Source organism: Abrus precatorius, unplaced genomic scaffold, assembly GCF_003935025.1.
Source record: "Abrus precatorius isolate BTA unplaced genomic scaffold, Abrus_2018 Scaffold3, whole genome shotgun sequence".
In the NCBI taxonomy this organism is placed as follows: domain Eukaryota; kingdom Viridiplantae; phylum Streptophyta; class Magnoliopsida; order Fabales; family Fabaceae; genus Abrus; species Abrus precatorius.
In genome coordinates, this window is record NW_020874373.1 from 24,529,916 (window position 1) to 24,544,158 (window position 14,243).

General features: G+C 30.5%; 1 protein-coding gene across 1 annotated transcript; it reads left to right on the forward strand.

Moving 5' to 3' along the window:
• Positions 1-5,437: 5,437 nt before the first annotated feature.
• On the forward strand, positions 5,438-13,843 carry LOC113862792 (oleoyl-acyl carrier protein thioesterase 1, chloroplastic). The gene is made up of 7 exons (XM_027495995.1): positions 5,438-5,899; positions 6,666-6,799; positions 6,874-6,987; positions 8,611-8,706; positions 10,367-10,454; positions 10,605-10,673; positions 11,907-13,843. The coding sequence occupies exons 1-7, from the start codon at positions 5,558-5,560 to the stop codon at positions 12,183-12,185; spliced, it is 1,122 nt and encodes a 373-aa protein (XP_027351796.1). The 5' UTR covers positions 5,438-5,557; the 3' UTR covers positions 12,186-13,843.
• Positions 13,844-14,243: the final 400 nt, after the last annotated feature.

Consider the following 14,243-nt stretch of genomic DNA (forward strand, 5'->3'; position numbering starts at 1 on the left):
TTGTAAATAGATTAAGTATAAAAAAAATACATTACTTTGTATGATAATTCTTCTTTATGTTTTATCACATTTTTACAACTTAATTCTTATTCTCGTTTACTTCTTTTTCTAAGTATAATAATAAACCTTAAATCTTAAAAAAAACACATCAATTAACGTTCTTTTTATATAAATAGTTTTTTTAATCTGCACAACAATCAATGAGTATTAATTGATTGATTTATCTTTAATATTATTTAGATTATAAGAATTTTATTGAATAGATATTTACTAACTTATCTTGTGTGTAAAAATAAATTATCTCTTTTTAAATTCATGTAATAATTAATTAATGTTTAACTAAACAGGTGAATTCACTTTTAAAATTATTTAGATATTAAGAATTTATTAAATACTTATGTGCTTGCTTGAATCGGTATAAGAGTGAGTTTATATTTTAAATAAAAGAAGTGTTTTTTTTAATATAATTCTATCCTAATTTAAATTTAATCTTTTCAAATTTTAAATTTTTTTCTCACATTATTCAAATTAGATATATTTTAAGAAAACAAATATTCTTTTCAAATTTAAAATGAAAGACTAAATGCAAAGATTTCTTTTCAAATAAAATAAATATTTTTAAAAAAAAATTCATTTCATAAACAAAAAAAAATGATCTTTCTCATATAAAAGATATTTTTTTTTCTAATATGAAAATTTTTAAGAACCAAACATTTTTAAAAATCAAAATTAATTTTTCAGAGAGTAAAAAAAAAATACAATTGTAAAACTTATCCCAACTTGATTTTTTTAAAGAATTATGTAACTTTTATTTCTCCATTACATATCAGGATAAGTAAAAAAAAGAACTTGACCCTTGAGCTCAAATATTTTTATTTTTATTTTTCTTCTTAATTCTAAAACACCAAAAATATCTCTTAAAAATATACTTTCTCTATCTAAATTTATATTTAAAAAGACAAAATATCAATTTCAAAATTTTCTCCTCTTTTCAAAATTAAAAATAATAATTAAAAGATAATTATTTTATTTAATGGACATTATAGAGTGTCAATACATTTTTACACTTAAACAACTCTTAAACCTAAATTTAATTTTAAAAATTATTTTCTTAATTAAATTCTTTTAAATATTTTCTTTGATAAGTTTTGGTGACAATTTACTGTCATTAATTTTTCTTAAATTATTTATAATTATTTTTTAATTTTTTTCTCATCCTATTGTAACTGACATAATTAAATATCAACTTAATCTTTAATAAAATTATTAAGGATTAAATATGTTTTTATCTCTATAAAATCATCAAAATTAATTTTAAAATTTTATAATTTTTTTATTTTAGTCCTTGCTTAGTATAAAATGTTTAGAATTAATTACCAAACATTAATCAATATTTTTCAGCAGCTTATTTGACTTACACAGCTATCTAATCATATAACATATGATGTAAATGTCTTATATGTAAAATAATTTTCGAGATTCATTATTTTTATAGATATTTTTATATAAAATATTTTATAAAAATATTTTAATATATTTTATATTATTTTACATTTATTAATTCTTTTAAAATATTTTAAATATTAATTTATCAACTAATTTTTTCAAACATAACTTAAAATCACATATATTTTTGTTCGTACAGAGACGTAGTTATATATTCTATTTAAATACACAAAATATATTTAAGTAAATAAAAATATTAAAATTAAATATCAAATATATATATATATATAATTTAAAATACTAAATAAAAAACTAAATAAAACTAAACAAGTTTTTTTTTGTTTTTCAAACTTATTTTTAAAAATAAATTTATCAAACAAGTTTTTTTTTTATATTTTCTCATCTTAAAAATAATCTTAAAAACTAAACTAATAAATTATTTTTTTATTTTTTTCTTAAAAACATTTCTTAAAATCATTTTAAAATAATTTTTTAAAAATTAAAAATCAAAACTAAAACAAACAAGCCTAAAGTTTTTTAAGTTCAAAATCCCTAAGCATATGAAGGAAGTGTCTTGAAATCCATTTTCATCATATTAGAATTTTGTTTTCACCTATGTGACTAAAAGAACATTATTGAGATTTAAGGATCAGTCTTGCCAATGAACAAGAACCTAGTGGTGCATGCAATTCAAAGTGGTAAAACTGATAGATTTTGTGAGTAAAATGTTTGCATGTGAATGAGAACATATGGTGATATAATACTATATGCAAAGAATTTTGGTATTCTAAATTGAAATTGGATTATCATGTAGGATTTTAAGGAAGACCATTTTGTTGGAATTTTCTCAAAGGACCAAATAAGTTGTGTACATTGAAATGTTTTCTTTGAACTTTTGTATTTTTTAATTAAAAATTACGAGAATTACTTTTCCTAATGAATTCTATCAAATGGGATTGTGTTGTATCATTGATAAGTGTACCGAAGTTTTATTTAAGTATAAAGAAGTAAGGTTGTCCATAAACACTTGCTTGATATATAATACATTAAACAATCATTGTTATAAGTCTATTGAAATATATACAAGAATGTATTCACCAACCAAAATATTTAAGGGTTGTTTGCATGCATAACAAGAAATCGAGGTTTGATGAATATAAAGAAAATATAAATACTAAGATTAAATATTAGTGAAAGAAGAATTGAAATTCAATTTTACCCAACCTTCCTCTTATGCATATCTTTAAACACATATATAGATTCACTCCCTTGCCAACGTTAATGCAACAAAATATATCCACTTAACATAATCTCTTAATTAAAACTAAGATTCTGAGTTATTAGCACAAATACCAATCTCTTGCATATTTATATATAGAAGTTTATCGCCTTAAGTGTTATGCTTTATGCAACTAATAAACCTATGCCCTATTTCTAGAAACATGATTCATTAGGTGACTCATTCCAAGTATTGACCTAGATAATATTTTCCAATTAAACTCTACTCATAAATCAAGCTTTGTGTGACAAGCGTTTAGAACAAGAAAGAATCACTAATGTTGATAAGAGAGATAAACATTAATATATTATCCAAAAATATATATATATGAGAGTTTAGGGATGTTATCCTAGGAACACATGAGATTCTTCACTTCAAGCTCCAAAAATGTTGGAAGTTGTTTTTTTCTTAGCCCTTACAAAAATGTCTAAAAAACTCATTTCTTTTATTTATATCCTCTTTAGCATACAAAAAGTGTTTAAAAGTTTTCAAATTCACTTAAGCAGATCACTTTTCTACCTTTTTGAAAGTGATATTTGTTTAAGCCATTTTCTAGATGTATCAAGCAAATTTTAGAGTGCTAGAACAAAACATCTGCCATACTCAAGCAAAAATATTTTTGCTAGTTAGTTTTGATTTTGCAAAGTCTACCATTGTGTCTTATCTTTGCTTAAGTAATTTATGCTTGCTTAAGCAAATTTTTGAACCTCTGAGCCTCCTTGACGTTATAACTAATATTTATCATTTCAACTTATATTTGATTATGTAGGAGGTGAAGGACATGTAGTTCATAAATAGATATAGATACTTGGTCATGTTTTGAAGCTATACTGAACAGTAAAAGAAAAGTTTAAGTATTCTTGAAGTGTTACACTCCCTGCCACCACACATTGTACCAATTGCAAAATTGTTCGAAGCTCACATGAACTACTCTAGTATTTCTCTCTTGGCTTTGTGTTTCTGTTTGTAAACATGGGTTGTGTGAAATTAAATACTCATATTTCTTTGATAGAATCATGCAAGAAGTGTCATTCAAGCTTCATGAACCAATATTGAAAAGTTGTGCTTAGTCACATAGGCTAAACTGTATTCTACTATCAACATGATGAAGTTAATCCCTCTGAAACTAGTAGGGCCAAAAAATAGAAGAGGGATTCATAGTTGAACACTTGGGTCCAGCAACATTGGAGAAACAATTAGATGGAATTCATAAGACTTTATTTTTTTTAATGATTTACTTTGTTTTTTGAGTACATGATCAGTTTGTTGTAACTACTTGTTAATTATTAACCTTTGTAATATTTTCATGCATGTTTTTATGAGATAATCTTTCTATCACAATTTGGACAATTATGTATTATTGTATGTTTGTCGGAACTAAAGAAGCTAAACCTTTTTGTCACACATTGTTGTGTATTTAAATGACTTCCATGATTTCATTTATTAAGTTTTCCAAAACCAAATTGAGTGACTTTCGAAACTTCATCTCTTAAGTTATTCTAAAACACTGGAAACCATTAAATACTTGATTACGATGCTTATAGAAGTGAATATAATATTGAATTTTAATAAGAATTTGGTTTAAAACCTCATTTAATAAATTTTTCACAACTAATCCTTTCTCAAAGACTTTATATACAAGAATTTTACAAATCCAAATCAACACATAGCTCCTCCGTTAATCGCAATAAACACATTTCATTAATTCATTTGAAAAAAAAAACACACAAATTTCAAAGTTGATCAACAAATACATTAATTTCATATATCTTCACACCTAAGTTTACCCAATTTGTTTTAAAATTGTCAATTTCATAGTAGAAATCAAACACACAGATAATATCACTGTCCAAGTAAATATTACAATACAAGTTAAACATTTCCCTTGTTTCTTTCTACTCGTAACGTCTTCTGCAACTTTCTCACATTTTTTTACTTTCAATTCTTCAGTCTCTTATTCCAAGTGTTATAATAGTTGTCTACTATTTCCAATTGCTCGAAGGGTGAATTCATCCTTAGTCCATTTGAATTATTTGCAACAAAGTACCTTTTCCAATTTTGGCACTTCCAGAATATTCTCCTAGGATTCTTCACACTACTAGATTTAATTAACACCAAGTTCTCTCCACTCTTACACACCAACTTACGCAAAATCGATGAGGATGACCATAATCTGTGAAACCCATAATCTTATGTGAACTTGTGCTCTTTGGCATCATCAAGATCTCCTCTCCCCTTTCTCAGTTCTTCTCTCCCAAACTATGGCTATAATACTCTCCAACACTTGTTTAAAATCATACATTCACGTGAATCATATATGGAGTTTTATAAACTGAAAATGTGGTATGTGATACGTGATGCTACGACATAGATTAAGTCTAAATATTTTTTATATTAAATAATAATTTAAAAATTATGAAAACTAAATAAAATTTAATAATTGTAGAGACTTGAAAATATATTTAATTTAACTACTAATTATCTAAATTAATCCTAAAAATTAGATATTTACGGTTTGTAGAAAAGCAGAAAAATAAATGTTTAGTCCTTTTCACTGGACGGTTAAAAGTAGAAAAGTTAGAAAGACAGAGGAGAAGAAGATGAGTGGCAAAAGGCGAAAAGAAGAAGGGCATCGAGAACACGTGCCACATTGCCTCACTCACTGTCTCTTCCCATCTCTATCTATTTGACAAGATCGTTCAATTCAAAACCACTTATTCACAACTTGCATCTCCCTCTTCTCTCTTTTCTCTTCTCTGCGCCTACCCAGTGACCCAGATTCTTTTTTTTTTTTTTTAATTCATTTTCCTTTTTTGTTCAAAATAATAAAAAATGTTGAAGCTTTCGTGCAATGGCTTGGACCGGGTTCACTCCCTCGCCCAATGCGGCTTCACGGGTCGACCCGCTTCCCTTCTCCCTTGCCGGAGGAGAAGCGCCTTCGCCGGATTCCGTGTTCCGGCAGCTAGGCAATTCCCGGTCCTGGCGTTGGTGTCGGATAAGGACGGTGCGGTGGTGAACCGGGTCGAACTGGAGACCGGGAACCTGGCGGACCGGTTGAGGCTTGGGAGCTTGACGGAGGATGGGTTGTCTTATAAGGAAAAGTTCATTGTGAGGAGTTATGAAGTTGGGATTAACAAGACTGCCACTGTTGAAACCATTGCTAATCTCTTGCAGGTTTTTTTTTTTTTTTAATTTTGATTGGTGATTTGATTGCTTGATCTGATTATTTATGAGAGAAGTGAATGTTTGGTTCTTTTGTTTTTTTAATTGATTGTGCATGGGGTGGGATATTTGGCATCTGGGTGTTTTTGGTTGTTGTGCATTTTTGCTTGTTTTGGATTGGGCAATGGGTACCTTTGTTTTTCTTTTTTAATGTGAATTGTGAAGGTTTTTGGCATTTCGGTGGTTTTGTTTCCTCTTTTTTATGTTTTTGTTTGGAAACCTTTTCTGAAATGCAAATTGAAAAATTGTGGCATTTGAGGGTTATGGGTTTTTTAGTATTTTGGTTTTGGTGTTTTGTGCCGATTTTATCAGTGCAGATTTGGATGGCACTGAGTTCCATGCATTGAGTATAAAATTTTGGAAAATTGTGCTTTATTTTTCATCTCTGTGGTTCGTTTTCATGATACCAATTTGTTTCCTTGATTTTAACTCCGTGTTTTAGAACAATTGTCATAGTAAGAATTAAAGCTCTCGTTTCTAGTCTCGGTCTTATGAAAATATACAAGTTCTTTTGATTATATGATCTTCCGATTATTTCATTAATGCATACCGAAAGACAAAATTAAAGTTGAATTCTAAATTATGAAAATAAATTTGGATGTCTTTTAGAGGTTGTTTGATTAAACAAACTGAATTCATCTAATCTAATACAAAGAACATGTGCTATTGTATTCCTTAACTGATTTTTTAATTGGCTGGTGACTTTGTTGTGCTGCAGGAGGTTGGATGTAATCATGCTCAGAGTGTTGGATATTCTACTGATGGTTTTGCAACCACACCTACGATGAGAAAATTGCGTCTCATATGGGTGACTGCTCGCATGCACATTGAAATCTACAAATACCCTGCTTGGTGGGTTTTTGTTCTTTATAGCACTCAGTTTATAAATTCTAATCTTAAAAGTCTAACTTAAGTGATTCCAACAGGAGTGACGTTGTTGAGATAGAAACATGGTGTCAAGGGGAAGGAAGGGTTGGAACAAGGCGTGATTTTATACTGAAAGACTATGCAACTGATCAAGTCATTGGGAGAGCAACAAGGTACAGATTTTCCCATGGAATTCTATGGTTGTGGCACTTTTACATACTTTTCCTATATTAGATTGATGGTAAATCCTATACTTATGGAGTACAGTCTTCTGAGTTTTCTTTGGCATGGAAGTGGAACCTTTCAGCATAGATGGTAGTCTCTAATCAATTGTTAACAACCAGTAGGATATGCTTTCATTTTTTAGGATGATATCTAGTTACTTTTTGCCTATTGACCTCTTGTTGAAAAATCCCTTTTATCATTTTAGCTAATGATACTTTCTTTTGATACCAACCATAAAAAATAAGCCTATATAACCTGTATTTATCAGCCTACCTCTGACTCTGAAAGACTATAGCAGGATAGTGCATAGTGGGATTATCACAATTTTTTTTAAAAATTTTTATGTAGACATATAATCCGTATTTATACATAATTACACACATAATGTGCAAAAAATGTTTAAAATTCAGGACATATCCATAATTATCAATAAAAAGTAATTGGTTTTAACTTTCAAGCAAAACATACAAGTAAAAAAAAGGGAAGCAAACAAAATATGTTACTGATGCAGAGAGGGAACGATAGAAAAAGGAAACAACAGAGAACAGAACAGAGGAAGGAACTGAAAAATAGAGAGAAGAGTCAAGTTGGATGTTGCTGGAAAATTGCCGAAGATGTGAGGCACTGCCACTTTGGTCACACAGGCAGAATGGAAGGAAGAGAGGTTCAAATAGAGAAGAGAAAACGTGGGAAGAAAACAAAATATAGGGTTACGGTTTTTTAAACTTTTTGGAAAAAACAGTAGACAGCTTTGCCTCTAAAAATGCCTCAAAACGACACAGTCTTGATGGCCAAGATGGGATTTTCAACTTGGCTTCTCTGTTGCGGAGATATAATGCTGCAAATTACAGTGTTTGGGGGCAATGAAAGCAGCTGTGACAAAAATAAAATAAAATTCTGCAATTGAAGTGCTTTCCACTCCGCCATGTGCTGCTGCACAAGTGCTTGTGATTATGTGTTATTGATTACTATAATATAACTTATGCTGTTTAGTGACTAAAGGATAGGATAGGACACTAAGCTACTGGTTGTTAAACTTCATCCCCAGCTCACAATGAAGTTAGGGATTTTATATGAAACTTAAAACTAAGAAATACTCGCTCTACTATTTATAAGGTACTTTTTAGAAGGTTTAGTGGTCTTTATTACAAGGCATTTTATAATTCCAGTGGAACATTTATTATCTTTTTTCTATTTTCCCTTAATAAATGGAGTTGGTGGAAACCAAAATTAAAACCATCAAAGGTAAATATTGATAGTGGACGTTAGATTCAATGATATTAAATGAGGGTGAAATTGACATATTTTTTAAAAAATTTAAGAAAATCAACTTTAATTACTTTTATTGGTTTATGTAGTTTAGTCAAAGGTGCCTTATAAAAAAGACTAGAAGGAGTAATATTGTTCTAAGATCCAAATATGAAAGAAAACTATCTAAATTAACAATTGATGCCTTTGCATCTCTAAATTTGACATGTTTATGTTTTGTTGTATGCTCTTCTATCTGATGCAATAATTTGATTTAGATACTTTGACATGGTTGATCATCTAACTACATTTACTTGTTTCAGCAAGTGGGTAATGATGAATCAGGACACCAGACGACTCCAAAAAGTCTCTGATGATGTTCGCGAGGAGTATCTGGTTTTCTGTCCTCGAGAGCCCAGGTAGTTGCTTTTCTTTATCATTTGCTAAGAATGCATTACAACTTATTCGGAATTTGCTTGATGATTTGCTTTATTTAGTTGCTCTTAATTGTTGTTGTATTAGCAAGAGTTTTGATAAACAGATAAGAGATTATTTCTTGTGTCTTCTTAGCTCCCTAATGCAAACGGTTACACTATTTAGTCAATATGGATTCTAACCAGAACAAAATATAGTGTACATATTATCTTGCATGCGTCAAAGGTTCATTTTTAAATGGCATCTTACAATTTTTATTTGGATGTTCCTGGAAGGAGCTTACCTGTTTGAAATCATTTGTGGTAAACTTCAGTGCAGGCTGTTAGTTAAGCCATTGACTAAGTAGAGTGAGGAATGCACTGATGAGATTGTTGATGGATGGTCAAATAAACTCTAGGACAGTTGTTCACATATTTATATGTCCTATTTATTTTGAAATCACTCGAGTTTATGAATTGAAATCTATCATCACAGTCTGACTCTTCCCTTGTTCTATAACAAATCTGGAGTCTCCACTCTATGTGTTAAGATTTATGGGGGATAAAAAGTTGAGCACTGTTACTGAAAAAAAGGTGAGCTGCCCTCAACCTGGCTGCTGTATTGGGAGGAAAAAAAGGGGGGGGGGGGGGGGAACTGCTTTCAGTTTTGTTATCCTACGGGTCTGATTTTATTGGAATGATGGAGTTGATGTATTAGTGAAAACAGAAAAGATTATGGAGTTGATGTATTAGTGAAAACAGAAAAGATTAGTCGCAGGAAATAGTTTAATTCCTTATTGTTCTTGTGAATGTAAAATGTATTTATTTATTCTTTTCTGTTTGTAAATATCCAGGATACTGACTGCTCCCCCTCAAGCAACTCAAAACTTCTATCGAGTGTCTCTTAAGTCTATTTTAAAAGCATCTTAATTAAGTCTAGTCTAGTGCGTGTGTGGGGATAATTACATTCACACCCCTTAAGGTTTTAATGATTACACTCGATATTCTTCCTTTTTTTAAATTACAGTAACCTCCCTCAATATACTGAACAACATAAAAATCATGAGGGGTCTGTGTATACTAAGGGTACAGTGGTGTTATATAACTTGAAGGAAGTCAATGTAGGATCGAAACAGGGAGGGATATTGGGTATAATATTGTAAAACTTCTCAAGTGTTGTCAATGTAATTTGTCATACTCACAAACACACAGACATACATGTATTTCATTATTTGTCGTGGTTGTTGAAAGTGTGACACCATTTGTGTCAGCAGAATGAACTTGGATCCGATTACTTTCTGTGGCTTCTGCCTGTTTCTCCTTTTAGGGAAGGGTGTGAGGAAGTTTCATAGTGATTTCTAATAGAGTCATGGGAACTTTTACTACACATGCTATCTTTCATTTTTTAATGATGAGACTTCATAGAAAAGATTTGTCTTATTTCTTTGGTAATTGGTACAAAATTGAATTTTGAACAATATTTTTTAGACTTAGCATACTACAAGTAGTGCGCTTGATTTATTATGGGCTCAACAATCCTACTACATTGCTTGTCCTGTTACTGTTAGTGACTAGCCATGTTTTAAATTTTAATACCCGGGCTGGATTGCCACTGTATTTGTTATTAATTTGTTTCCTTTTTCTTATTTCTCTCCTGTGATCTTAGGTTGGCAATTCCTGAGGAGGACAGTAATAGCTTGAAGAAAATTCCGAAATTGGAAGACTCTGCTCCGTATTCCAGACTTGGACTTGTGGTATGATCATTTGGTGGCTCAAAGAACATTTTTCTTTTACTCTTTCTCTTTTTCCCCTTTTTAACATTCACAAAAAAAGGAATTTCATTAATTGGCGAGTAAATAGTTGCAAGTGCTTGGCCTTCTCACTATGCTATTTAAATTTTGCAGCCAAGAAGAGCAGATCTGGACATGAATCAGCATGTTAACAATGTCACCTATATTGGATGGGTGCTTGAGGTTGTTATATTCTCTTTTTAATTTGTTGAAATACTTTCTATTTCACTATTCAGTGAGTCTATTTCTCACAAAATCTGGTTTTGGTAAACAGTTTATACCATGCTCTAATTTTATTTACATTATTGCATTTTGTTTTTTTTTTTTTTGGGGGGGGGGGGTGGGTTCTCTTGCTTCATGTTTCAAGGTGATTTTCAAATATAAGAAAATATCAATTACTTCATTTCATACTTATTTTCTTTAATTTTTCTAACTTTTGGCACCTTAGATCAGAACCACTATTATAATTCAGTGGCTGGACTGACAATTTACATTCTATAACATATTGCATGACTGAGTGTATGACTTTATCCTGGATGTTCTTGTTTGATATGTTTCCCATATTTTATGCATTTACTCGTTTTTTATATGTTTTAGTTTTGGTTACTTGTATATGTGTTATTTCTTCAGAATGACATGTGACTGGGGCTTGCAATTCATAATTCACTTCTTTTTTCCTATATACAGTTTTCTTGCTAGAATATTCACAATTGCATAGGCATGGTGTTGCTTTAAGGTTACAATTTTTCTCTTTCATATTCAACACCAACAAACTGAAAGAACATTGTTTTGACCCATTTCTAAATTTAAGATTGACTTTTTTGTACAAGTAACAAAAGTATATTTTAATTCTGCTCAAGATCTTAATGAAAAAAAAAAATAGAGGGACCATTTGTTTAAAAATTAAGCAGATATTTTACAGTTTAAAAATTGCTTTTAAAAGAAACCAATTTAAATCTTGTATCCAGAATGGTTTTTGTACCATTCTTTTAACCATTTGTATGGTAAGGAATATATTTGGAGCAGCCTATCTGTCTGTTGCTGGACTACTAGAAACTATTTTAATTGAGATCATGTTAGGATTTTTTTTTCTTTATTGTTTAGCCTAAAGTTGAAATAAGTGATATTAAGATTTTTAGATCTTAGAAGCCGTTAGTGTTGATAGTATTATCGTATCTTCAGTGATGTTGAAACATCCAGTGAATTAGAGTTGGAAATAACATCAGGAAGGTGAAAAATGAATTTTCGTACACTTCATTTGATTTGGAATTCTTTTTGTTCTCTCCTGGTTTGTTGTTTTTTATGCTACTATTTTCCTTGTCATAAATACATATACATGTGACAAATCATTAATTTTATTATTAAAAAAGTCTCTCATCATATTGCAGTAACTAACTAACTAACCATTCTTTTCAGAGCATGCCTCAAGAAATCATTGATACCCATGAGTTGCAGAGTATTACCTTGGATTACAGACGAGAGTGCCAACAAACAGACATAGTTGATTCCCTCACTAGTGTGGAACCGATTGAGGGCACCGAGGTGGTTCCAGAACTGAAGGCTACAAACGGATCTGCCATAGCAAGGGAAGACCAACACGAACACCAGCAGTTTCTGCATCTACTTAGGTTGTCTACTGATGGACTTGAGATAAACCGGGGACGAACCGAATGGAGAAAGAAAGCTCCAAGATGAGGAACGTTAAGTGTGTTTCCATCTTAGTCATGATTCTGTTTTGATCTTGTTCTGTTTCATGTTTCTTGGGTTTTCTTATCAATTTTCGCCCAATATTTTGCTTAGAGTTCATGCACTTGATAGGGATTGGAAAGCTAGAATTTGTTGTTGCGTTCTTGTCATGACCATAAATTTAAATGATTGTCCAAATCCTGTAGATAGGTCGCATAGGTTGACATTAATTTCTGATGCATTGGGATCAGATTCCATAAATGTCAGTTACTGTACCTTACAGGAGTTTATAGTCCTATCATTTATATCCAGAATATTGGTATGGATCTGCCATCTGCTGCATGACTTTTAAGAATGTGTGTTCTTATAATAATCGTTTGAAATTAATTCAATTAGCTAATTATTCCGTTTCATGTTTAATCAATTTTTGGGGGAAGGGGAATGGGGAGGGAAAGGTGCTTTTTTTAGTATGGGTCTTACTAACTAGTTTCCTTAGGAGACTTGTTAAGGAATTAACAAATAATGAGTATTTTTTTATTAAAAATTATATTGGATTGTAATAAAAACCGAGTGTATTTTTTATGTTTTTCAATAAAAAAAAATTCTTTTGATTCTTTGACTAATGTCTTAAGTGCACTTGTTAGCATTTTCTTCTTAATATCTATGGTCCTTCTACGCTTTCTCTCTCTCTCCTTTTGACTATATGTTGCAAAGTAAATGTTATTTATCAAAAGTGATTTATGCTCATAACCAACGAACTGCTGTGCGTTTTTATCTGAATAATGTAGCATAAGTGCTTACTGTTGGAATAGGTGGTTATAATCTACAAATTTTGTCTTTAATTTCAAGCTGTGTTGTTCTTTAGTAAGTGTTATTTTTGTGAAATTAAACTGTAAAATGTGTCAAATTTTCACTCATTCCCGCTTGTGGTAGCACTTTGTTTGTATGAATATTTGGCTATGCTTACAGCTTGTACTTACTCTGGTTTTTTTTTTGGGTAAACTACAGCTTGTACCTATTTTATTTTTGGTCCAAACTACTGCTTGTACTTACAAACTGTATAAAATGCACCTCAAGGCTAGGCCAGTGGCACAGGCCTTATAAGGATTACTATAATCTAGAATCAAACCTAAGCCTAATTTAACGAGCAAAGGTTTCTATGCTTACCAGTTGAAACAATAATCACTCGGCCAAGTTCATGTTATTCAATGTTGTCTAATTTTCTTACGATGGGTTATATTGGACGATATACATTATAAGTTTTTATTGAAAATGATAGTATTTAATACTATCAACCATGGTAGTTAGTATTGCATGATTTGCGATTTGATACGTTGCCAGTTTTGTTCTAGAATCGCAGCTTGAATTCTGGGTCGCGCTGGCACGGCACAGTGCAGCTGATGGCTGTCACGTTGAGTGGCGTTTGTTAGGTTGCAGTGGGTGCGGGAGTTAGCGGCGCGTCTGACACACCTATTCGATTTTGAGCTTTTCTGGTGTTCTCTGTCCCGCGTCTCTGTTAATAGAAGAAATCAGTTTTTCTAGCATTTCTACTATTTTTTATTTTTTACTGTTCACGCATTTCAAACTCCTTTTCTGTTTATTCTCTGCTATTCAAATTCTGACGTTCTGTTGATGTTATGCTTTTTTATTTAATAAATTTTTATTATATATATATATATATATATAAGGTGTTTATATCATTAATTTGACCATTGTGAAAAATGTTTGTGAGTCATAACCATCATATCATCCCCTTAAAGGAAAGGAAAGGAAATATTGGTCAATTTTTCCACAATACTCAATAGTTATGCTGACAAAGCAAATTTAGTTGACACTTGTTCAGGTATGACCTCTACTCATGATACTTGAAATGACATGGTAAAAATAACTCTAAATAGAAAAATAATTTTAAAAAATATTATTTTGATAAATATTTTTTTTATATAAATAAGCCTTAAAAAAAAAAATTTCTAGTTGAGAGAGGAAAACTAAACCCTTTGAATCCTAATAATAATGGAAATAGATTTTTTTGTAAAATTTTATGAATGACAAAAGCCATCTAAATAT

Bases quoted from the DNA above. Each gene is read 5' to 3' on its own strand.
- LOC113862792 (XM_027495995.1), top strand. From the start codon at position 5,558: ATGTTGAAGCTTTCGTGCAATGGCTTGGACCGGGTTCACTCCCTCGCC. The intron at 6,800-6,873 runs GTGGGTTTTTGT...TGATTCCAACAG, and splicing joins ATCTACAAATACCCTGCTTG to GAGTGACGTTGTTGAGATAG. The intron at 10,674-11,906 runs GTTGTTATATTC...CATTCTTTTCAG, and splicing joins ATATTGGATGGGTGCTTGAG to AGCATGCCTCAAGAAATCAT.